The 26,692-nt window shown below is 42.4% G+C and overlaps 1 protein-coding gene across 2 annotated transcripts in view; it reads right to left on the bottom strand.

Moving 5' to 3' along the window:
- The window catches only part of LOC122945692 (katanin interacting protein), a 205,555-nt gene that overhangs the window by 87,459 nt on the left and 91,404 nt on the right, over positions 1-26,692 (bottom strand). For both annotated transcript variants that reach the window (XM_044304839.1, XM_044304840.1), the window contains 2 exons: positions 13,785-13,860; positions 9,041-9,218 (listed from right to left, as the gene is read on the bottom strand). In XM_044304839.1, the coding sequence (XP_044160774.1) occupies positions 9,041-9,218; positions 13,785-13,860 (254 nt within the window). The remainder of the gene's footprint in view (positions 1-9,040; positions 9,219-13,784; positions 13,861-26,692) is intronic.

The raw sequence follows: 26,692 nt of genomic DNA, 5'->3' as shown, positions 1-26,692 counted from the left end.
GGGTCAGTGTTTTTAGCACGGATGCATGCTCTATTTTGTCAGTCCATTATAGTCTATGGGCCCATGAAAACCACGGATGCCATCTGTGTTGCATCAGTGTTTCATGGATCATTAAGAAGAGATGCTTTAAAACTTATTTTTCAGCTGTTCAGTGTCAGTGAAACACGGATGCAACACGGACAGCAAAAAACGGACACACGGACCCAACACGGATCCTTCACAGACAGCTTAACGGATGCATCACTGACCACCTGCTCACGGATTTGAGCATGGACGTGTCAATGAGGCTTAAGGGCATGTGCAGCGGCTGCTGGACAGTTTCTAAATTGACAGGCCTCTTGCACAAACACCAACCGTAGGGCAGCCGCAGCGGATCGCAAACCCATTCACTTAAATGGGTCTGTGATCAGCCCGTTATGATCGCGGCATCTGAGTGTATTAACAGTGTAAAATGAACATAAAAAAAAAAACATAACATCAAACTTACCGTGTCCATTTGTGCGTGACGGACCGTCCGCTGCCATCTTGCTTGAAGATCTCGGCCAAAAGCGAGATTACATCATCACGCCGGCTGGTGTGATGATGAAATCTCAGACCGCATGGGATTTCGGCTGAGATCTTCAAGCAAGATGAAGGCTGGTGGCACTTTGTGCGCAAATGGAGGCGGTAAGTTTGAATTTAAGGCTTAATCAATTCGCTGACATGAAGCACGAGGAAATTCTGCTTCTAGGTGAATCAAATAATTCCTGAAATTCGGATCGAATTCCACTTCGTGGGAATCGATTCGCTTATCTCTAGTCACTACCATCAGTTATTTTTCACTGGAGCAAAAGTTCTGAAAAAAGTGCTTTCTCTCTCGTCAAAAATAACTGATCTCTGACGGAAGTGACACAAACGGATACAAACTGATGCTCAAAATAAGGCTACATGCACACGACCGTTCCGTTTTTTGCGGCCCGCAAATTGCAGATCCACAAAAAATGGAAGCCACCCGTGTGCCTTCCGCAATTTGCGGAACGGAACAGACGGCCCATTGTAGAAATGCCTATTCTTGTCCGCAAAATGGACAATATTTGTTTTGCGGAGCTACAGAGCGGAGCAACGGATGCGGACAGCACACAGAGTGCTGTCCGCATCTTTTGCGGCCCCATTGAAGTGAATGAATCCGCATCCAAGCCGCCAAAACGGCGGCTCGGATGCGGACCAAAACAACGTCCGTGCGCATGAGGCCTAACAGATACTTTTTTTTGTTTGTTTGTTTTTCTGTTCCTCTAAGGCCGAACGCACACGGCCGTGTTCCGCGGCCATGAGTGGTCCGTGGTATGCCGGCCTGGATTCCTGCTGACAGCAGGAGCGAACAGCGTCATTGGTTGCTATGACGCTGTGCTCTTCATGCCGCCACTGCACTACAGTAATATACTCGTATGATCTATATGTCAGCAGGAATGCAGGCCGGCATACCACGGACCACTCACGGCCGTGGAACACGCCCGTGTGCATTCGGCCTAAGGCCCGTCCACAGCTGTGTTGGCATTCTAGCAGGCTATTCCATTACCCTGTTCCAGCATAAATGCCTTCTGTCGGCCAGACAAAAAACACTTTATGCCGGAAACCGGCCAGATCCCATTATAGTGAATGGGGATCCAGCAGTAAAGGGTCACATCTGGTAGTGCCGGAAAGGTGAGTTCAGGTAACCTGATCCTCTTGCGGATTAGGCTATTGTATTCATGATGCTAATGTGAGCATAGCCTGCATGTTTAGTTTGCATCAGTTCAGTCCACATTCCGCTTTGGAGACGGACACCAAAACGCTGCTTGCAATGTTTTGGTGTCTGTCTGATGAAACTGAGCCAAACGTTTGTATTATCTTTAACATAGCCACCATTGAAAGTCAATGGTGGACGGATTTGTTTTCTATTGTGCCAGATTGTGTCAGTGAAAACGGATCCGTCCCCTTTGACTTACATTGTTTACCAGGATGGATCCGTTTTCACTGACTCAATCTGGCACAATAGAAAACGAATCCGTCCTCCATTGACTTTCAATGGTGGCTATGTTAAAGATAATACAAACGGATCCGTTTTGAACGGATGCAGACGGTGGTATTATCTGAACAGATTCGTGCATGACGGATCCGCACAAAACGCAAGTGTGAAAGTAGCCTAAGGCATCATTCACACAAGCATGAAAAAATAGCAGTCACACAACCATTTTCAGAACCAATTAAAGTCTAGGGGGCTATTTACATGGTCATTTTTTTATGGCCGGTGAATAGCAGCCATAGGATATGCACTATTTTTGGGTGTTTTCACAGCCAGACAAAGACTCCATGGAAATCAATGGGACCAATTTTGACAGGAATGCACTAGTCTAATAATCATTAAAGGGGTTGTCAGAGTTATGAAAAACAAAAACTATATAGCACAAAAAAACTGATGGGCAGCAATATATAAGTTAGCAAGTTTTATGCAAAAAGAAAAAATAATATATATCTATTTCCTCATTTCCCTGGTATTTTTCTGGCCGTTTGTTTACATGCAATAAAAACAATCTCTTCCCCTCCCCCTGTACTGCTAAGGGAGTGAATACAAGAGCTGCCCTGAGTGCTGGGAGAATCAGCAGCAACTTGTAAGTGTAGAACTATAAGTCCCAGCTGTATAATGACACTGCTAATACTCACAGCATCTTCCCCCTACCTTATTGTGCAATGCTCTCTCTAGTCTGTCAGCTCCAGTGCCCAGAATTGTCTCCTCACTGCCTGCTGCAGCTAGCCAGTCCGTGCAGCTGAAGGTTAAGAATCCTAGGATAGAGCAGACAGCCGGCAGTGAAGGGCGGTGTGGTCAGCACAGTGACGTCTCGTTTACAGAGCAGGGAGAGAAGCTGACATCACAGGTCATGTGACCCTCAGTGAAATCTGAGAAACCAGGCACTGCACTGAGTTAATTGGAAAGCTGTTACATTTGCCCAGTTAGGAACATAGAAAGAACAAAAAAATAACTCGGACAACCCCTTTAAGACAGGTAGACTGTGTGGAAAAGCGCCTTTCAGGAGTTAAAATAATAATACGTCATCCACCTGCATGCATGGGGACACTAACTCTTCGCTGGAGACAGCAGGGTCATGCTGGGAGCGTCGGGTCCTGCTGACTGCAGGGAGGAGAGAGTGCCCTTGTGTGAGCAAGTGGTGACCTTTTTTTATTGCACAAGAGGAATGGGGGCCACTAAGGGGGCATTACTAAGGAGCACTAATGGGGGCCATTAATCATTCTGGGAGGCACTAATGGGGACATTAATCATACTTGGGGGCACTACGAGATCCATTTGATGTCCAGGGGGCACTATGGGTGTATTATGTAGTCTGTGAGAGCACTGCAAGGGATGGGATGTTAAAAAACAAAAAAATGAGGACATTCATCCTTTTTTTAACATCCGTTTAAAACGGATGCAAAACAGCAATTAAAAACACACACAGATGCAAAGTGGCAAAGAAAAACTTTAAAAGTATCAATTTTTTATGGATGTTCTATATCACTGTCTTGTGAATGTACCGCGATACCATTAAAATTAGTTCCTTTCAAATGTATAGGGGCTGTTGGTCCTATTTTTTGGGGGTCGTTATTCACGGGCCATCAAAAAATGGCACTGTAAAAAAAAAAAAAAAAAAAAAATATAGACTACCATTGTTCTTATAATGGCCACATGTATCCTCAATGTGCAATCCAATTAAGATTAGCTGCTGCCCACAGATAAAAAAATAAATAAAAAATGACGCAACACATAGTAAACCAATTGGAAGACCCCTGTAAGAACAGTCTCTGCCCACTCTTTTTCTTTCAGCCGATTGAGCGTGATTCCCATCTAGACAGGTATGATATCCCTACAGGATATGCCATAAATGTCAGACAAGTTTGCACCTATCTTGAGAACGGGGCCTTTCCCGTGGCTGGTGGGAAAGGGGAGGTGGTGGCATACATACAGCTCTCTCCATTCTCTTCTATGGGAGCTCCGAAAAAATCTAAGTAAGCATTCTTAAGTATTATCAGAACGCCTCTGAAAGTGACTAAAGAGCCACGTATGCGAGCCCATCTCTCCATTCACAACTGTCGTGAGACAGGCAACCGATCTACAAAAAAGTGTAGGTCCCCAGAGGGGAGGCCCACACCTATCAGACATTTATGGCATATCCTATTGATATTGTATCAACACATAGAGCTCTAAATGTGTATAGGCTTAATAAAGCACTCCAATATACAAGCAATAGAAAATCCCCAAAGGAGAGAGTGTCAGTATCTAAAACATAACTTTTAATTAGATATAAAACGTCAAAATACACCACTGTGATGCAATATTCTAAAAAAGTAAGGGGTCCAAGCCTGGTACCCCAGCACCGGTAGATAAAGAAAAATCCTGCTCTACCTAGGATTAGGTGCGAGCAATCTTACCAGACCAATACGTATGGTGGGACCAGGAGAGGTTTCAAGGGAGGCGAATCCGGAGGACATCAGATGTAGGTCCACTGGATAGCCAAGGTGGTCGACGGGGGTCTATATAGCTTAAGGAGCTCTGTGCCCTAATATACCCTATTCAAGCGGAAGTGGGCTAGTTTCATTCTACCTATCTATACAGAGCACCCGCCCCAACAGGGGCGGTCCCGTCCGGATACCTGTCCCTGCTTGGGCCTGATTGTGTGGGTCCCCAATGGTTTGGGGGAAAAAAACTACCAGCAACAATAATGCACCTGGCCAGTGGATTTTAAAGGATACCTGCGTGCGCTTCTCTATTTGGACTGCCTCCCCACGTGTCACATCGGCCTGTGACGTCAGACGCAAGCGCCGCAATCACATGGGTAGAGGCAGCCAATGACAGTATTTTTGCCAGGTTACCATGGACACGCATCATCTGCGCGTCGCCTATCGTTTCCTGTTTACCCTTGTATCCAGGCAGCTACTGAGCGCAACCTCCTCATCCTGTCATTGGCTGCCTCTACCCATGTGATTGTGGCGCATGCGTCTGACGTCACACGCCGAGCATGGGGAGGCAGTCCAAATAGAGAAGCGTGCGCAGGTATCCTTTAAAATCCACTGGCCAGGTGCATTATTGTTGCTGGTAGTTTTCACCCCCCAACCAACCATAGGGGACCCGCACAATTTAGGATTATCTCATCCTCCTAACCTATTGGCCTAGGATTATCATATCCTTTGGATGCATGCATCCTCCTACCTGAGGAGCATTTATTTTTGACCTATTCGCCGCTGCAGGCTGTATACCTGCGGCGTTCCTTTTTCCCTTTTGTATGACTTCCCCTGAAGAGTCGACACAGACAGAAACGCCACGCCAGAATGTCTTCAGGAGCGCATTTAGCTGGTCCCGATAACCTTAAGATTTAGGGATTAGGCCCGAGAAAAGGACAGGTATCTAGACGGGGGTGCCCCTATGTTAAACATAAAAAAGTGATTTAAACAATAGGTTATTTTTGGATGACAAATTCCCTATAAAATTTCAAGGATAGTGGTTTATAAGAACAGGGTCAAGCTGCAAACATTGGGGACAACAACACTACAGACTGGCAAAGGGCAGAAACAATACTACTGACAGTCATGACTGTCACCTCATTCGAATCTCGCTAAAAAAGTAGAATGATATCAAGTCACCTTCAGAAAGAATGGCAAGAGGGAGCTGGGGTGAAATGCCAGCCAACACACTAAATAAGTAAATACCATTTGCCAAGTGTCAATTACAATGTATAACCAAATGAAAAATAAAAAACAGCTGACATATAAAATCAGACACCGGGTCATTAAACTCAATAGAAGCTGTCAAACATCGGACACCATCGAAGGAAGGTATAACATATCATGACCACATTAAGCTGAGGTAAGCACAAAATGTCTATGGCAAACCGCAAACAACGCTTTGAAGGATCGCCGAAAAGCGCTTCGGGGTTGGCGCCATCCTGGAGGAGACACACTATGGGTAATTGATCCTGGCATTATTGTTTTTTACAGCACTTGCACTTTTCATTACGGTTATTGACTAACTGCCATGAAGTACTGCCCCCGTGTCTCTTGTCCAATGATGTCGCCAGTTCTAAACACTATGAACAGGCAGATGTAAGCTTTGGTAATAATAGTCTATAACTAATTGTAAATAAAATTGTAGAGTTTGTTTAGTCAATTTTCAGGTTGGCCCAACACCAGGTCACATAATGGTTAGAAGGAGACCTGGTATTTTGTACCCACTGTGAAATTTGGTGCAGGATTGGTGATGATGTGAGTTGTGTTTCAGCAAGGCTGGAATTGGGCAGATGTGTATTTGTGAAGGACCCATGAATCAAGCCATGTACAAAGTTATCCTGGAAGAAAACTTGCTTCCTTCTGCTCTGACAATGTTCCCCAACCTTGACGATAGTTTTTTTTTTCAGCAGGACAATGCCTCATGTCACACAGCCAGGTCAATGAAAGTGTGAATGAAGGACCACCAGATGGACACCCTGTACGGCCAGCCCAATCTCAAAACCTGAACCCCATTGAAAACCTCTGGAATGTGATCAAGAGGAAGATGGATAGCCACAAGCCATTAAAAAAAAAAAGCCGAGCTGCATGAATTTCCGCACAGGAGCGGCATAAAGTTACCCAACAGCAATGTGAAAGACTGGTGTAAAGCATGCCAAAACGTATGAAAGCTGTGATAAAAATTTAGGGTTATTCCATCCACAAGATATTGATTTCTGGACTCCACCTAAGTTGAAATATTAGTATTGTGCTGTTTAAAAATGAATATAAACGTGTTTTCTAAGCATTATTTGAGGTCTGATATTACCTGAACTGGTTTATTATTTTGACCAGTTGTCATTTTCTTTAAAAAATAAAAAATGCTCCAAATACAATATTTTTATCTGGAATCTGGTAAAATATTGTCAGTGGTTTATAGAATAAAACAAAACTGTCCATTTTTTCAAGAGCTGTACATAATAGTTTAACACGGGCCCATTGATTTCAATGGGGTTTGTCTGGCCACGTAAAAGGCTGAAAATAGGACATGTCCGATTTGTGGATGGATGGTATTTATGGGCTGTTGAAAAGATGGCTGTGTGAATATCCTCAGACTGCAATGTCTCTGAAAATGGCAGTCACGGCTGTTTCTCACTTTCATGTGAATGCAGCCTTGGGCCACAATTTATATTGAAATTCTCTCATACAATATTATTGCAAAATGTATGATTCCAGATGCAGTGCTATATAAAATTACTGACCAACAGAAGGAAAATGAAGAGGTTTAATAAGACAAGCTGTGGAGATACTACATTGCATTCAGAAAGTTTTCAGACCCTTTCACTTTTTTCACAGCTTATGTTGCAGCCTTGTGCTAAAATAAAGAAAAAAACAATAATACAAGTTTGGCCCATCAATCTGCACTCAATACCACATAATTATAAAAGTTAAAACAAAATCTCAGAAGTTTCTACAAATTTCTTATATTTAGCATGGACATAAGTATTCAGATCCTTTGCTAGGGCACTTGAAATTTAGTTCTGGGGCCATCATTTCTCGTGATCATCTTTGACATGTTTCTTCAACATTGGAGTCCACCTGTGCTACATTCAGTTGCTTGGACATAAAGTGGAAAGACACAAACCTGTTTATATAAGATCTCACAGCTTATAGAGCATATCACATCAAAGACCAAGCCATAAGGAGGGAAGAACTACGTGTAGAGCTCAGAGACAGGACTGCGTGGAGGCATAGATCTGGAGAAGGGTACAAAAAAATTCTTAACGGCACAGTGGCCTCGATAATTCTTAAATGAAAGTTTGGAACAACCAGGGCTGACCGCCCCACCAAATAAATAATTAAACAATGGTCACTCTGGCTAAGCTCCAAAGATCCTGAGCTCCAATGTTTCTGGGAGAAACTTCCAGAAGCTCAACCATTACAGGAAATGGCACTGGCACTGGTGACTAGGACTGAGGGAGTGTGCATAAGTCAGTGATTTTTCCTATACTGCGCAATTATTGCCACTACTGCTGGCTTGCAGGGTGGTCATAAACCCTTAAAACGAGCAATGTATAATGTGATATAAAAATGACTCAAGCCAGCAAAGGAGGCAATATGGACAATCACAATACATTAGTAAGTGCCTTTGTCTACATGATAAATGTAATTTGCTGAAGTGAGACAATGCCTTTAATGAAAACCAAATGTTCACCCTCCTACAAGACAATGGCCCTAAGCACACAGCCAAGACAACACAGGAGTGGCTTAGGAACAACTCTGTGAATGTCTTTGAGTAGCCCAGCCAGAGCTCTGACTTGAACTAAACCAAATATCTTTAGTAAGACCTGAAAATGTCTGTCCACCGACGCCCTCATCCAACCTGACAGAGATTGAGAAGATCTGCAGAAAAGAACGACACAGAATCCCCAAATCCAAGTGTGCAAACCTTGTAGCATCATACCCAAGAAGACTGGAGGCTGTAATCGCTGCCAAAGGTACTTCAACTAAGTTCCGAGTAAAGGGCCTGAATAATTATGTCAATGCAAGATTTTATTTTTCAGTAAATCAGAAAAGATTTCAAACATTTCGTTTTCACTTTGTCATTATGGGGTATTGAGTACAGAATAATGGGGAAACAGTGGGATTTTAAAACATTTTGGTGTGAAAAAAGGTAAGGATCTGAAGACTTTCTGAATGCACTGTATCTAAAGCTCCATCATATTATGACAACTGCTCTATAAGATGTGAAAATTTGGTGCATGCTGGATCTGCATAAAAAAAAAAAAAATGCCTCCCGATGGTCTACCAGAATGGATATGAGCGTGAAGTACAAATGAGTCATAACAGTGATCTTACGAAAGTGCGGGAGATTTATCAAACTGGTCTAAAGGGAAACTGGCTTAGTTGCCCATAGTAACAATCAGATTCCACCTTTCATTTTCCAAAGGAGTTCTTAGAAAAGTGAAATCTGATTAGTTGCTATGGGCAACTAAGCTAATTTTCTTTTACACCAGTTTTGATGAATATCCCCCAGTGAGTTTGAACATACTTATCTAAAGTTCTGCTGTCATCTTGGTACTCAGGAAGCACACTGAGATCTGGTGGTGAGGCTTTCATAATATTCATGTTTAGCGGCAACGCTTCCCCATTGGATCCCACAATTTCTAGTCCAGTAAGGCCAAGGTAATGCAGGTCTCCCCATGTCATAGTGAAATTTAATTGTAGGCCTAAAACAATGACATTAATAATTAGCTAATATTTTAGTCAAATAAGGGCAATCAGACAAAATATGGAAACGTATGGCAAGGGCCAGATTTGCTTAAGCAACATCTAATCACTTAAATTAAGTACCCAAACGTTTTCTGTGACGCCAGGAGACCAGGGATATGGACATGTTATCTGCTGCACTAGTTCTCTAGTCATTAGTTCTGAATATGAGACTGTGCTGCCTGTCGCTCCTGTCCTGCTCTGTATTGAGAGTGTATATATTAGTTGTGGTTCCCACACTAGCTGGAGGCACTGGGTGAGACTCTAAAGTCCATATAGGATTCTCCATTACACATTTTACTTAAAAAAATTCTATAATAAGGCTTGTTTTCCCACTGCAGTGTTGTAGGAAGTGAGAAAACAGGTTGGTGGCCTAACAAGATCTACTAGTTCATTCGGAATTTAGGGGTACTATCTCTCCTTAGGGAGAAAGTGCCTTAATCGGCATGATGAGACTTATAGGACAAACATGCTCCTCTGGAATTCTGGGGAGAAAGATGCAAATGAGCTCTTAACATGCTCTGCTTCTAATGCCACCAGATGTACTGGTTCATTCACAATCTTAGGTCTACTAGTAGCAGGGCCGGACTGGCCATAGGGCAGACCGGGCATTTGCCCGGTGGGCCGGGCCGCCTCAGGGGGGCCGCCCGGCCGCCTCAGGGCTCGAGTATAGGCGTGCGCAACGGGTGTGACGGGTGTGCCTGGGCACACCCTAATCACACCCCTGTGCTCCACCTCCTGCACTGCCGCCTGCCAGCCCCGTCACACAAAGACACATACTGAGTGACGCACCAGTCCACCCCCACTGCTCCGCTCCGCCTCTGTGACTCCATCTCCCGGCGGCCGGCTGCGTAACGTCACTCACGCCGACGTCACACGCCTGCTCCGCCTCCTTCATTAATAAAATGGGAGGAGCATGTGCGTGCGGCGTGACGTCACGTTACGCTGCCGCCGGCCGCCTAGTTTGAATGTTTGAAGAGCGGGACTGGAGCCACCAGCCTGCCTGCCCGCCTCAGTTGTGCCCAACTGGCTGTGGCTGCCCATGCCCCACAGTGAATGGATGTGGTGAATGACAGACAGTGATGTCTTTTGTGCACTGCAGCACCACTACTGTCTGTGAAAAAGAAAAACTGATGAATTTTCAATTGTGAGTACTATTGGAGTCCTGACTGGCCCAGTAAGTTAGTGATAGACATAGATTATTAGATAGTAACATATACCTTGCACAAGTAAGTTTATTTACAAGCTCAATAGCTCACTTACAATAGGGACACTGTTATGGGGGGGGGGGGGGGGGAGATATCTGTGGATCATGTGGATGATGACACATATATAGCACAAGATGCTTGCGCTGCCATATATGTGTGTCATCCACAGATCCCCCCCAGCCACCCATAACAGTGTCATCCACAGATGCCCCTTGCATCTGTGTCAGATTCTATCATTCCACACAGATGCCCCCATAACAGTGCCATCCACAGATATCCCCTTAACAGTCTATTAAGGGGATATCTGTGGATGATACTGTTATGGGGGGGATCTGTGGATGACGCACTGTTAATAACAGTGCATCATCCACAGATGCCCCCATAACAGTGCATCATCCACAGATGCCCCCATAACCGTGTGTCATCCACAGATGCCCCCATAACCGTGTGTCATCCACAGATGCCCATAACCGTGTGTCATCCACAGATGCCCATAACCGTGTGTCATCCACAGATGCCCATAACCGTGTGTCATCCACTGATGCCCATAACCGTGTGTCATCCACTGATGCCCATAACCGTGTGTCATCCACTGATGCCCATAACCGTGTGTCATCCACTGATGCCCATAACCGTGCGTCATCCACAGATGCCCCCATAACAGTGCGTCATCCACAGATGCCCCCATAACAGTGCGTCATCCACAGATGCCCCCATAACAGTGCGTCATCCACAGATGCCCCATAACAGTGCGTCATCCACAGATGCCCCCATAACAGTGAGTCATCCACAGATGCCTCCATAACAGTGAGTCATCCACAGATGCCCCCATAACAGTGAGTCATCCACAGATGCCCCCATAACAGTGTGTCATCCACAGATGCCCCCATAACAGTGCGTCATCCACAGATGCCCCCATAACAGTGCGTCATCCACAGATGCCCTCATAACAGTGCGTCATCCACAGATGCCCCCATAACAGTGCGTCATCCACAGATGCCCCCATAACAGTGCGTCATCCACAGATGCCCCCATAACAGTGCGTCATCCACAGATGCCCATAACAGTGCATCATCCACTGATGCCCATTACAGTGCGTCATCCACTGATGCCCCCATAATAGTGTCATCCACAGATGCCCCCATAACCGTGTGTCATCCACTGATGCCCATAACAGTGTGTCATCCACAGGTCCCCCATAACAGTGTGTCATCCACAGGTCCCCCATAACAGTGTGTCATACTGTCATCCACAGATCCCCCATAACAGTGCGCCTGCGCACTGAGGAGAGACAGAAAGGAAGGCAAATAATCAGTGGAAGCAAGCAGAGAACGGTACAGCAGACGACTGAACAGCTTATTTTGTAAGTAAATTGTTTTATTATAAATGTAGTATATATGTTTTTTTCTTTTATTATATTCTGGCTTTTGCTTGGTTATGTATGATGCTTTTTGATAATAAGTAAATGTAGTGGTGCTATAATGTGGACCCCCGGCCTCTCTGATGTCCTGCAGGCTGGGCTGGCGCTGTGGCAGCATACGGTTGGTCAGGCAGCAGAAAGGCTCTAGGGCCGTCATTGTGCTCTGGAACTTTTCCCTTCACAGCCACTGCTATCTCTCTCTCGTACAGTGCAGACTCTGCAAGAGGCATTCCGTTTGCTCTCCGTCCTCTTAAAAGTCTATGGGAATCAAAACGGATCCATCTGGTTCCTGTTATGCAAGACGGAAAACAAAGTCGACAGGACTTTGTTTTCCGTCTTGCATAAGGGGACCCAGACTGATCCGTTATGCTTTCTCATAAACTTCTATTAGGACAGAGCAAAACGGAATGTCTCTTAGGGTCCATTCACACGTCCGTTGTTTCTTTCCTGATCTGTTACGTTTTTTGTGGAACAGATCTGGACCCATTCATTTTCAATGGGTCCTGAAAAAAATCCGACAACTCAATGTCTGATTTTTTTTTTCAGGACCCATTGAAAATGAATGGGTACAGAACTGGTCCAGATCTGTTCCGCAAAAAACTGAACAGATCAGGAAAGAAACAACGGACGTGTGAATGGACCCTTAAAGGTTTCCGTTTTGCATTCCATCTGGCCATTCCGTTATATTCCGTTTGAAACGGAACCTATAACGGAATGGCATAGCGCAGATGTAAACCCACCCTGTATGGAATAGGTGGTATTTGCCAGAGTTGCTGGAGAACTGTGAGTGCAATTTCGGGGGCACTGACCTGTACAGGGTGTGGAGGATAGGGAGGTTGAGATCCACTGAGGATATTATAAGACTTGTCTGTAGCTTCCTATATTGTTGCAAAGCTTGTGTGTTGGCTGAAGCCTTCCTATCTTACTGGTGGCTGGCCCTGCCCCTCAATTGTGCTTCCGGGTTTGGCTCCGCCCCTAGACTGCAAGGGGGTGGGGCCTGTTGGGGGTCATGTGATTGGGCTGCTCAGTCAAAAATGCCAGGGCCTATTTTTTGTCCCAGTCCGGCCCTGACTAGTAGATAGTATTCTACCAATTAACCACCTAACTTAGGGCCCTTTTACTCAAGCTGATAATCAGGCCCATTATTGGCAACAAAAATTTCCACAAATGCTCATTCTGAATAATTGGCATGTACTGAATATGTGTTTATGCTCATCCGTCAAACGAGCCAGCTTGTCTGCTGATTGAATCTGCATGAAAAGGCATACTGGTTGGCAGCACAGCATGCACTTTCCAGCACACTGTAGACAGGCCTTTACGAAGAGTGCCAATCGGTTTTATCATCTGGTGCTCACTATGGCCCAGAATTGGCTAATTTCATACAGGTCAATGATTGTGAATGGAAACTTGTCATTCCTGATCACTGCTCTGTGTAGTAACCTGACAAACGGGCAAATAAACTTGTATGGTCAACCGGTAGTCATTTGTGGCTGAAACTGTCCCATGTAAAGAACCCTTAATATAATTTAGCACAATATGTACACTTCTATAATATATTGACAAGCTGAGCACTTCTTTGGGGGAATAAAATTAAATTATATACTAAATGACATTTAAAAGGTTTTTCTGAAGCCAATGACTAAAAGTAAGTAGCTAGAATGGGAGCAAATTTAGAAGACTGTTAATCTTTGACCAAAATTGTCACTCCTTTTCTGAGAAGCTACGCCACTAGATCCCAGCCTTAGACTACCAAACTGAAAAATAAGATGACACATCAAATCAGCCTGACAACTATGGCAGGGTATAGTAAATGGATTCTGAGAAGAAAACAAAGACAGTATAAGCATACCAGAATACTATGGACTTATACTAACAAATGGTTTACCAAATATACTTACATTGACCGGTATAAACTCCTGGTACAGTAGTGGAAAGATTTGCAGAGGCAGATGCTATGGTTTTCTGATCAGACGCCTATAAAGACAAGAAATGAGCTGTTAAAAACGAATATGTCTCCCTTTTTGATGTATATTGAGAAGGTTGTAAACACAAAACTTGTCCTACTAAAAAGGTAAGGAAAAAAATGATGAAAACCAGAGATACTGATAGGATCCATGACAGACAGGATATTACGAACTGTGTGAAAGAGGCTTATGCCTCTCATTGACCAGGGTTGCGAACCATCCACTAAATTCCTGGACAGTCTGTAAAAAAAGACACATATATATTTGTGTCCGTGATTTTTTTGTGACTGGTGAAACTTGAGGAGATTAAATGATGATGATTACAATCACAATAATGGGCCACACTATCTGTATACCGAACCATAGACATGCATTATTTATAATCTTTATCATTGATTGTGGTTTCTAAACGGTCTGTAAAAAAAATATTGGCTGTGATTTTTGGATACGTTGTCCTGAAAAAAGAAAATCGGGTTGGCAACACTGCCGTTGACTCACTGATCTATGTAGACACGTGATAAGTTGTCACTCGAATAACCGCTTTAAGAAGAAAAATTATTTGAACAAAGAAATCTGGTGGAATCTTTGGTCTGATGAGTTAAAAATGTAACATTTTTATTGTAACTCAAATATAATCATGAAACACAGAAACAAATAAACCATTGATGTCTATCTTTGTTCTAATTAGCAGGCCTGGGGGAAGGTGTGCTGGTGTGAGGATGCTTTGCTTGATTTGGCAGAATTAAAGATGGGCATGGATACCAGTGTTCTGCAGCCCATCTGATTAGTGCTTAGTTCCCCATAACAAATACAATGACAATACAGTGCTGCGTCAGATATAGAGCTAAAAAAAACAAGGGCTCATTCAAGAAGCATCCCAGACGGCAACCTCATGAATAAAAGCTCTTATGATAGTAAAGGCTGGCTACTTCTAATAAATATTAAAGGGGTTGTCTCACTTCAGCAAATAGCATTTATCATGTAGAGAAAGTTACTAATGTATTGTGATTGCCCATATTGCCTCCTTTGCTGGCTTGATACATTTTTCCATCCATCATAGACTGCTCGTTTCCAGGAGTTACGACCACCTTGCAATCCAGGCGTAGTGGTCGTGCTTGCGCACTGTAGGAAAAAGCGCTGGCCTATGTGCACAAGCGCAGACCCAGCCACCAGAGAGGCCAGCGCTTTCTCCTATAGTGTGAAAGCACGACCACCGCTTTACATGATAAATGCCATTTGCTGAAGGGAGACAATCCCTTTAAGATTTAAGATTTTGAGGCCACTCCACAATGATAAAACAGATATGAGTAGCTGCGGCCAAACTTTTAGTAGGAGTGAAATATATTGAGTCTCTGTACTTTGCTGCAAATCAAAAATCATTGGAAAATTGCAAATGCATGTTTCTTCCTACATTATTTAAAACATGTCTTGAGATACAGCTGCTTCTTTCACCCCAACTACATCTGAAACAAAAAGACAGCTGGCATGCGCTGGTACAAGCGCACAACTATATGAGGGGCATTTGCATATCAAAAAGATGAACAACTTGGCAACCGTATACTGTAACATCTGAAGCTCTGACTTGTGATCATGTTATAAAAACCTCATTGAGGAAAAAAATCACAACATTAAATGGGCACAATACTTCAGATACATATCATGTGAAAAGGCAATAGCCTTTGGATTTGCGATGGTAAAGTACAAATACAGGGCAAAAAAATATACAGTCCATTATAAATGAAAACCTACAACAGAATATCGATGTGCCAACTGACACATCATTTCACTCAATATAGACATAGAATGCAAAGAAAAAAATAGAATATTTTTGTTAATTTCGACACCCTCAAACTGATTATGATTTGTGAGCATACTGTATATTTTCTTGGTGTAGTAGCATATCTATTACAAAAATCACATTAACTGGAGAACGGCATAACAGATCTATTGCATTCAGGAGAGAATTGCTTTAGGCCACCTGAACACGGATATACACAGTTAGGTGAACACACAAGATCCACACGAATTGCCGTGCGTTTCTGCAGCATATTTACACCTAAATCCGCAATGTCAATCAGCGTTTTGTTGTGCGGATTTGATGCGGTTTTGCAGCAGATGTCACCCTTCCATTGAAAAGGGTTAAATCCAAAGCTAAAACCGCAAACATACGGTAATTGACATGCTATTTATTTTGAAATCTGCATGGCCATTGCTGCACAGAAAAAATCTAGTGACATTGGTGTGATCTCATACCCTCTGCTGGTACTGTCCTATGCTGCGGTTTTTCTGCATGTAATTCCTGCGGAAAAAAATGCACATATTCCGCAAAGTGTGCAGGGGGCCTTAGGGTGCTGCTACACGTTCAGGGTTGTTTAGGGCTCATGCACACAACCGTATGTATTTTGCGGTACACAAAAAACACGGATGATGTCCGTGTGCATTCTGTATTTTGCCAAACGGAACAGCTGGCCCCCAATAGAACAGTCCTATCCTTGTCCGTAATGCGGACAATAATAGGACAAGTTCTATATTTTTTTTGCTGACTGGAAATACAGACATATGGAAATGGAATGCACACAGTAACTTCCATTTATTTTTTGAGGACCCATTGAAATGAATGATTCCGCATATGGTCCGCACAAAAATACATTCATTACTCTTACCGTAAATCTGTTTTCCATGAGCCCATGACAGCACCTGTGAGAGATCCTCCCCCTTTCAGACAGGAAACAGGAACTTCCCATATGTTTAAATAGGGTCCTCCATACTCCATTCCTTGTGACAAGATTCTTTGGACCATCCATTTTCTGAATACAGTGAAACTTAACATACCATACATAAAAAAGCATCTTAAATATATGACATATAGCATATTTCCGCTTTAAGAATACTTAAAAAAATATATATATATATAAAGTATTCTTAAAGAGGAAATATGCTATATGTCATATATGTAAGATGCTTTATTATGTATGGTATGTTAAGTTTCACTGCATTCAGAAAATGGATGGTCCTCAGAATCTTGTCACAAGGAATGGCGTATGGAGGACCCTATTTAAAGATATGGGAAGTTCCTGATTCCTGTCCGAAAGGGGGAGGATCTCTCACAGGTGCTGTCATGGGCTCATGGAAAAACAGATTTACGGTAAGAGTAATGAATGTATTTATGTGTTTCCATTACGCCCCATGATAGCACCTGTAAGAGATTAGACTAGATAAATCTAGGGTGCGATTACTGTCTGCAAGACCTTTCTTCCAAAGGCCAAGTCCTGAGCAGAAGATAGATCCAATCTATAATGTTTATAAAACGTGTTTGGAGAGCTCCAGGTAGCCGCTCTACAAATTTGATCAATGATGGCACAACCTTTTTCTGCCCAGGAAGCTGCTATAGCTCTTGTGGAGTGGGCCGAGAACCCTGTGTGAACGTGAAGATCTGCTGAAGAGTAGGCTAGACTTATAGTTCTCATTATCCACCGGGCAATAGTACGGCTAGTAACTTTTAGATCCTTGTTTGGACCCTGGAATTGAACAAATAACTGAGGGGCTTTCCTCCACTCTTTTGTTAAGTAAGTCTAAGTATTTACACACACTTCTCCTTACATCTAGTGTATGGAACCTTTCCTCCCCCAAATTTTTGGGATTCTGGCAGAAGGAGGGCAAAATGATTTATTCAAACCTGTGGAAATTGGAAACCACCTTAGGAAGAAAGGCAGGGTGCAGTTTCAAAACAATTCTATTTTCCAAGATCAATTTATAAGGAGCGAATAAGGCCGAAATCTCCCCTACCCATCTGGCTGACGTAATAGCTACACAAAAGGCAGTCTTGTAAGACTTTGTAAGAGATTGAGTCTAAAGGTTCATAAGGACTTTGTGTGAGCATGGAAAGGACGATATTTAAATCCCAGGGAGATGATCTGGGTTTAGAGAAGGATTTAATCTAATTGATGCCTTTATGAACCGTTTGATCCACAGATGAGTTGCCAAACTTCTGTCGAACAATACACTAAGGGCAGAGACCTGAACCTTTAATGTACTCGGTCTTAATTTTTTATTTAGGCTTTCCTGTAAGAAATTTTAAATCAGTGGGATGTCTGGTGGGGCTGACAGATCCAAATCTGATCCTGCAAACCGAATAAAGGTCTTCTAAACTCTCAAATAAATGTCAGTGGTAAATTTTTTCCTACTGGCTAGTAGAGTCTCTACTACCTGAGCTGACAAACCACTGGATTTAAGGAATTTTGACTTGGAAGCAACATCTCCCTTACAACCCTTCAGCCAAAGAGATCTTCTGGCCGAGTTTGATAATGCGGCCACTCTGGCAGATAACCTTAGACCATAGCTTGCTGCATTCTCAAGTTCTGCATTTATAAGTGCATCTGAGATATTCAGGAGATACTCAGGAGGTAATCTGGAGATGGATACAATCTAAAAAAGTTAGATTTGTTTGTTTAAATTCTTTCCCCTCTTTAAAATGGCAGACCTGGTTTTGTGCAGGAATTGTAGTGCTTTTATTTCAGGTTCCACTCTTCGGAGGTTTGGATGCTGTCTGATCTGTAGACAGCTCCCCAAAATGCAGCAGGAAATTGCATTTTTGAAATCTGAGATTTGTTGTAAATTAAGTGTTAAACAAACGCAGGCTGGGAATGTTGCAATGCCACTGCCACAGAGGCCCCCTAGAAATGGAAGATGGGTTAATGCAGGTTCTGGTAGACTGAGAGTTGTTGATAGAAGACATGTCCCACAGTCTGTGGCTCTCCATAATTCATTTGCAGCACTTTCAGAGCGCAAGAGCAACAGAGGATGGCTCAGGCACAGTGGGTGAGGACCAATCATCTCCCATGCCTAAAGTATGCAAGACTGCAGCCAAAGACAAAAAGGATAAAGTGAGGACTGATAGTAAGCAGCTGTTGGTGGGCGATTCCATCATAAGAGGTGTGAAGTTTGAGGAAAATGGTTTTGTGAGATGTATCCCTGGTGCTACCGCTAGCAGGGATAGATGACGTATCCTTAATATTGTTAGGCAAGAGCAAAGCAGGAAAGGGAGGTGGATGTTATTGTCCATCTTGGGACAAATTATCTGGCTTGCAATGAGGTTTCAAAGGTGAAGGAAGCTTTTCACACACATGGAAATTATATACGGGAGGTTGCATCAACTGTTTCATTCTCAGCAGTTTTGCCTGTGCATAACCTTCAGCATGACAAGAAGATGCGCATTAAGGAATTCAATGTATGGCTTGGTGAATGGTGTCTGAACCAAGGGTTTGGCTTTGTGTCTAATTTTAGCTCTTGCTGGAAAGAACTGTACAAGAAAGATGGTTTGCATCTTTCTCTCAAGGGAACAAATGTCCTCAGTGAACAGTTCAAAGTATTTGCTAAGGAGCATTAAAACTAGGAAAGGGGGGCAAAAGAGTGATAATACAGCAGTCCGACTTCCCCCCGGAACAATGCCAGAAGATGCCGGTAGCACATAGGTTAACCACTTCACATCTGGGCCATTTGCACCCTTCCTGACCAGGCCTAATTTTGCAAATCTGACATATCTCACTTTATGTGATAATAACTTTGGGACACTTTTACTTATCCAAGCCATTAAAGGGAACCTGTCATCGGGATTTTGTGTATAGAGCTGAGGACATGGGTTGCTAGATGGCCACTAGCACATCTGCAATATCCAGTCCCCATTGGTCTGTGTGCTTTTATTGTGTATAAAAAACGATTTGATACATATGCAAATTACCCTGAAATGAGTCAGAGCTTGAAAATATGACTCTTCTCTGGTCACACAAGTAAGATATGACTATTTTATGTTAATTTGCATATGTATCAAATCGTTTTTTTTACACAATAAAAGCACACAGAGCTATGGGGACTGGATATTGCGGATGTGCTAGTGGCCATCTAGCAACCCATGTCCTTAGTTCTATACCCAAAATCCAGGTGACAGGTTCCCTTTAAGAGATTGTTTTCTCAAGACACATTGTACTTCATGCTAGTCATAAATTTGAGTCAATATACTTCACCTTTATTTATGAAAAAATCCCAAATTTAGCAAAAATTAGCAAAAATTCGCAATTTCTCTGCTTTTAAAACAAAGTGATTACCCATATGTCTACTTTATGTCGGCATCATTTTGGAAATGTCATTTAGGATTTTTTTTTTTGGGATGTTAGAAGGCTTAGCAATTGTTAAGCAATTCTTAAAATTTAAAAAGTGGGTTTGGCCAATTTTCTTAAAGACCAGTTCAGGTTTGAAGTCACTTTGTGGGGATTACATAGTGGATACCCCCATAAATGACCCAATTGTAGAAACGACACCCCTCAAGTTACTTAAAACCAATTTTACAAACTTTGTTAACCCTTTAGGCGTTTCACAAGAATTAAAGGAAAATGGAGATAACATTTTTAAATTTCACTTTTTTGGCAGATTTTCTTTAACACATCGATGGTTAACAGCCAAACAAAACTCAATATTTATTATTACACAGATTCTGCGGTTTACAGAAACACCCCACATATAGTCAGAAACTGCTGTATGGGCACACGGCAGGGCGCAGAAGAAAAGGAAAGCCACATGGTTTTAGATGCCATGTCCCATTTGAAGCCCCCCTGATGTACCCTTACAATAGAATCTCCCAAGAAGTGACGCCATTTTGGAAACTAGGGGATAAGTTGCCAGTTGTATTGGTATTATTTTTGGGTACACATGATTTTTTGTTCATTCATTATAACACTTTATAGGGCAAGGTGACAAAAAAAATGGTTATTTTAGCACAGTTTTTATTTATTTATTTTTACAGCGTTCATCTGAGGGGTTCGGTCAAGTGACATTTTTATAGAGCAGATCGTTACGGACGTGGCGATACCTAATATGTATACTTTTTCTTATTTATTTAAGTTTTACACAATAATAGCATTTTGGAAACAATAAAATTATGTTTTTATGTGTCCATGTTCTGATAGCTATATTTTTTTTATCTAGGGGCTCATTTTTTGCAGGATGAGGTGACGGTTTAATTGGTACCATTTTGTGGGACATACGTCTTTTTGATCACTTGGTGTTGCACTTTTTGTGATGCAAGGTGACAAAAATAGCTTTTTTTTTTTACACAGTTTAAAAAAAATATATAAATGATGGTGTTTATCAGACTGGGTCGATCATGTGATATATTTATAGAGCCGGCCCTCACAGACACGGCAATACCAAATATGTCTATTTTTTCTTCTTCTATTTTTAACTTTTTTTTTTATTCCTTAATTGGGGAATTATTATTATTATTTTTTTTTAAACACTATTTAGATTTTTTTTATTTTACACTTTGCGTCCCCCATAAGGTCATACAAGACCTCTGGGGGATATTTAACTTTTTTTCCACTGTTGATTTCTACTGTAACTGGGGCTGACATAGTAGCCCCAGTTACAGGAGAAATGCACCCCCCAGAGAGGCTGCACAGGGCAATACAGCGCTGTACAGCCTCAGTGCAGGGCTGATCGAGGTATCTAAAAGACCTCACAGTTCCTGCACTCACCCTTCTCCGGCGATCACATGCCCTGGAGACCATGCTGATTGGTCTCCAGGTGAAAACAGCTACTGGGGGATTGCGGGGTGGAGTGTGAATGTACCGATCTCTCTCTCCTGCCAACGCTAATGAGAGGGAGGCAGTACAAGCATTTCTGAGCACTGTAACTGGAGACCATGCTGATCGGTCTCCGGGGCTTACAGTTTAGCATTGTGATCGCGATGCTTTGTTTAAATACAGATCTCCCTCTCTGACCAGCAGTGATGAGAGGGAGATGGTACATGCATTTGTAATGGCTCTGACTGCTTGTCAGAGCGATCAAAAGCCAGGAAAAAAGGTCTCAGGGTAAAGCTTCATATTCTTGGCTGTCAGGAGACAGCTCAGTCACAGAGCTTCTATGTACAGGGGCTGAGCACAGGGGGAAAGCTGCAGGATGTTTTAGAATGTGCATTCAGAAATAGAGATCCACCTCCCGGATGTTTATAGTCAATGGGCTGACGGGAGATGGTTAAGAAATGACAAGCTCAGAGTCTTGTCTACAAATGCTCGCAGTTTAGGGAATAAGATAAATGAACTTGAGTCTATAATGGCATTTGAGAATATAGATTTAGTGGCTGTTACTGAGACATGGTTCAATGGGAGTAATGACTGGGATATAACAATACCAGGGTTCTCTCTATATAGGAAAGTCAGAGAAGGAAAGAAAGGGGAGGGTGGCCCTGTATGTGAAAGATAGCATAAAATCTAGTTTAATACAAGTTAGCGAGACCAATTTACAGTCAGTTTAGGTTACCTTGCAGCTTGATAATCATAAGGTAACTCGTGTAGGTGTGATATATAGACCACCTAGCCAAGTCAAAGAATTAGATGATCTACTAGTTGAGGAAATAGCTAAAATGACATTGAAAGGGGAAGTTATCATTATGGGAGACTTAAATCTTCCTGATGTAAACTGGAAAAGCAAAATAGCTAGTTCTGCCAGGAGTACAGATATTCTAAATTCCCTACTGGGATTATCTCGGGATTATCTCTACAGCAAGTAGTTGAGGAGCAACCCGGTAGGAGGGTATTTTAGATTTAGTATTCACAAATGGGAATTTGGTATCTGATATTACTGTAGGGGAAAGCTTGGGCTCTAGTGATCACCAGTCAGTGTGGTTTATTATAGTCACTGAGTCACACCACGCAAAAACAAAAGTTTTAGATTTTCCTAAAATTAGATTAGTGGTATACGAGTCCCTATCAGATTGGAACAGTTTCAATGGAGTCCAGGAAAAAAGGGACTACTTAAAAGTGGCGCTATTGAAGGCAACAGATAATTGCATTAGGCTTGTCAGTAAAAGCAAAAAAAGGAAGAGACCACTGTGGTACTTAGCAGAAGTGGCTAAAATCATTAAAAACAAAAAGATGGCATTTAGTAATTATAAAGAAAACCAAAATGAGGATGACAGGCAAATTTATAAGATTAGGCAGAGAGAGGCCAAACAAGTTATAAGAGCTTCTAAAGCGCAGGCAGAAGAGAAATTAGCTCAGTCAGTGGAAAAAGGCGATAAGACATTCTTCAGATACATAAATGAAAAAAGGAAACTAAAACAACGAATTACCAAATTAAAAACAAAAGAAGGAAGGTATATAGAAGAAGATAAAGAACTAGCTGACTGCCTCAATTAATACTTCAATTTTTACAAAGGAAAATGAAGGAAAAGGACCTTAGTTAGAAAGGAATACTAATGAATCTCTTGATGCATGTGTCTTTACAGAGGAAAAGGTTCTAAGTCAGCTGTCTAAAATTAATACAAAAAAGTCACAGGGGCTATTAAAAGAGCTTAGCGGTGAACTAGCAAAACCATTAACAGATTTATTTAACCAATCACTGGTAACAGGAGTAGTCCCAGAAGATTGGAAATTAGCAAATGTTGTGCCCATTCACAAGAAAGGTAGGAGGGAGGAATCGGGCAACTATAGGCTAGTAAGCCTGACATCAATAGTGGGGAAATTAATGGAAACCATACTTAAGGAGAGGATTGTGGAACATGTAAAATCCCATGGATTGAAATATGAAAAACAGCATGGGTTTACTTCAGGGAGATCATGTCAAACTAATCTTATAGATTTTTTTGATTGGGTGAATAAAATAATAGATGGCAGAGGTGCAGTAGACATTGCTTATTTAGACTTTAGTAAGGCTTTTGATACTGTCCCACATAGAAGGCTTATCAATAAATTGCAGTCTTTGTGCTTGGACTCCCATATTGTTGAATGGATTAGGCAATGGCTGAAGGACAGACAACAGAGGGTTGTAGTCAATGGAGTATATTCAGACCATGGTCTTTTTACTAGTGGGGTACCTCAGGGATCTGTTCTGGGACCCATATTGTTTAATATCTTTATCAGAGAAATTGCAGAAGCCCTTGATGGTAAGGTGTGTCTTTTTGCTGATGACACCAAGATTTGTAACAGGGTTGATGTTCCTGGAGGGATACACCAAATGGAAAAGGGATTTAGGAAAACTAGAGGAATGGTCAAAAATCTGGCAACTAAAATTTTATGTTGATAAGTGCAAGATAATGCATCTGGGGCGTAAAAACCAAAGAGCAGAATATAAAATCAGTGATACAGTCCTAACCTCAGTATCTGAGGAAAGGGATTTAGGGGTCATTATTTCAGAAGACTTAAAAGGTAGGCAGACAATGTCATAGAGCAGCAGGAAATTCTAGCAGAATGCTTGGGTGTATAGGGAGAGACATTACCAGTAGAAAGAGGGAGGTGCTCATGCCGCTCTACAGAGCACTAGTGAGACCTCATTTGGAGTATTGTGCTCAGTACTGGAGACCATGGGCCAGATTTATCATTAGTCTGACAGCTGACTCCAATTTAACATATGGCTAAAGTCAGTTTTAGCCACGTCAGATTTATGATCGGCCCTTTAAGACTGTAATAAATGTGGTTTGACGGTAACAGTTTATCCGTCAGTAAGCAGCTTTACAAAAGTCGCACATCTTTACGAAAAAGTTGCACGTTTTTATGAAAAAGTCGCATGTTCTATTAAAAAGTCTCATAAGATAAGCATGGTCCTCACTGGAGTGAAATTGCAACTTTTTTGCGACTTTTTAAATAGTCCCAATAGTAAATCTGTCTAGAGATTCATTTACATAAGAAAACACGCCCACTTTCAGAAAACTGGCGAGCATAGTGCAGAGCAGAAAAAAGTCACAAATTTGTGCGCAGTTTTAGCGTTTGGGACTTTTTCACTCCATTATTCTGACCTGAGCTAATGATAAATCTGGCCTCATATCTCCAGAAGGATATTGATACTTTGGAGAAAGTTCAGAGAATAGCTACTAATGTACCGCTTTTATCATTGAATTGCTTCCAGTAGCTGTTCCCTCAGGGTTCTGTTAGCAACATGCAACTCTAATTCCCCTAACCAAATTTTAAGCTACCTAGCAACAGATGTTGAAGCAATATTTGGCTTGAAGGAAGATGTAGATGCTTCCCAATTTTTAGTGCCGATTTCTTATTAACTTTCGCCCTGGATCATCTACTCTAGGAACCTCCTGCCAGACCGCGAAATCCTGATCATTAAAGAGGTAATTTCTTTTAACTGATCTGGGAACAAAAAAAACTTTTTATCCAGTTTGTTCCATTCCTTCTTCATCAACTCTTTAATACAATCCTGGACAGGGAATACTCTAGCCTTTCTTGGCTTCAGACTGCCTAAACATTAACTCCTGCCTTAATTTTGTCTCCTTTTTATCTTCTATCTCCATGGTGGACCTTACTGCTTTTAAAAGAAGGTCTGGATCTTCCGCTTTAAAACAGGGGCCTTAGCGTAAGGTCCTCAGAAGAGGAATATGAGCTTTCTAATACTCCTTCTTCCTCTGAGTCAAACTCTGAGAAGTCTAATCTTGCCACTTGAGCCCAGAAGAACCAGGAAGCAATGTTTTAAATTGTTCCACAGAGGAACGGACTTCCACCTTGACCAGATTATGTATATTCTGGAACAAAGACGGGGATTCTTCCGCAACCCATTTATCCAGGCAGGGTTGACAACAGGCTTTTCAGTAAGATGGACTTGACTTCTTTTTGCATATCCCACATTCTCTGCCTTTTGTCTTGTGGGTAGTCTTCCTGGGGGCCTCTTTAACCTGCATCGACACATAGCCCGCAGTAAATTACCAGACAATATTTAAAATAATCTCCTCTTACCACCCCAGGAGTACCATGACAGACTTGGCGTGCTGCTCCTGTTTCTTAATGAGCTGTTGTGCATCCCCTTTCTCCTGCATGTCTATTGCCACAACAGAGGGGAATCTGGAAGGAAAGTCTGGCTGTTCTACGTAACTAGCCACGCTGTATTCTCTTTGCCTTCGAAGCTGGCTGCCCAACATACCCTTTTCACCGCCCTTCGTGTTTCTCAGCCTCTCCCCTTCCCTGTTCAGCGCGGAATGCGCACGTCACTTCTGGCACGCCTGCTGGATGCACGCCGGAAACATGGCCGGTGGGAGCACGCCGTATTGGCGAACCAGGGAGAGGACACCTTTCTCCTCCCTACTGTAACTCCGCCCGGCCGCAGGTATGAAGGGAATGAGGTGCCACCAGGAATCCCCCCATGGCAGAAAAGGAGACAAAATTACCTGACTTAACAGCAGCTCTTAGTGGAGACTTACGCTGTCAGGGACCTCCAATAGATATGTAACCCAAAACCCTAGAGGGACTGCAGCCCCTAATAGATCCGGGAAAGATCCATCCCCCTGTCCTATAGACAGGAAACAGGAAGAAACTAAGGAATGGAGTATGGAGGACCCCATTTACAGATCTGGGATATTCCTGTTTCCTGTCTGGAAGGCGGAGGATCTCTCACAGGTGCTGTCAGGGGGCATAATGGAAAACAGAACGGACACATAAAGAAAAGACGTTTGTGTGCATGAGCCCTTAGTAGTAGATTTTATGTGGTCTCTGTTATACTGAGGCTTATATTAAATTCTTATCAGTATGTTATTATTGTTTTTGCCTCAATTTATTTATATCCACCATGACTCCACATGTCCCTCACTTATATCTTCTCGGACTGTGGGCTTTAGACAGGGCTTTACATAAAGACAGAGTCCTCCCCCTCTGTGGTTTTGACCATCCTTTCTAAACAGACTGTAACCCTGTACGTTAACTGCCCAGTCATAGCTACTATCCAGCCATGTCTCAGTTATTCCCACTTTGTCATAGACCTCCTCACACATCACCAATTCCAGTTCCTTAGTTGTATTCGTCAGGTTTCTGGCATTAGTACACATACAAATGAGAGGTTTATGTATATTTTTTATTCTA

Source organism: Bufo gargarizans, chromosome 8, assembly GCF_014858855.1.
Source record: "Bufo gargarizans isolate SCDJY-AF-19 chromosome 8, ASM1485885v1, whole genome shotgun sequence".
Classification (NCBI taxonomy): Eukaryota; Metazoa; Chordata; class Amphibia; order Anura; family Bufonidae; genus Bufo; species Bufo gargarizans.
The sequence above is the reverse complement of the archived record's forward strand: the minus strand, read 5'-3'. Positions and strand labels throughout refer to the sequence as shown.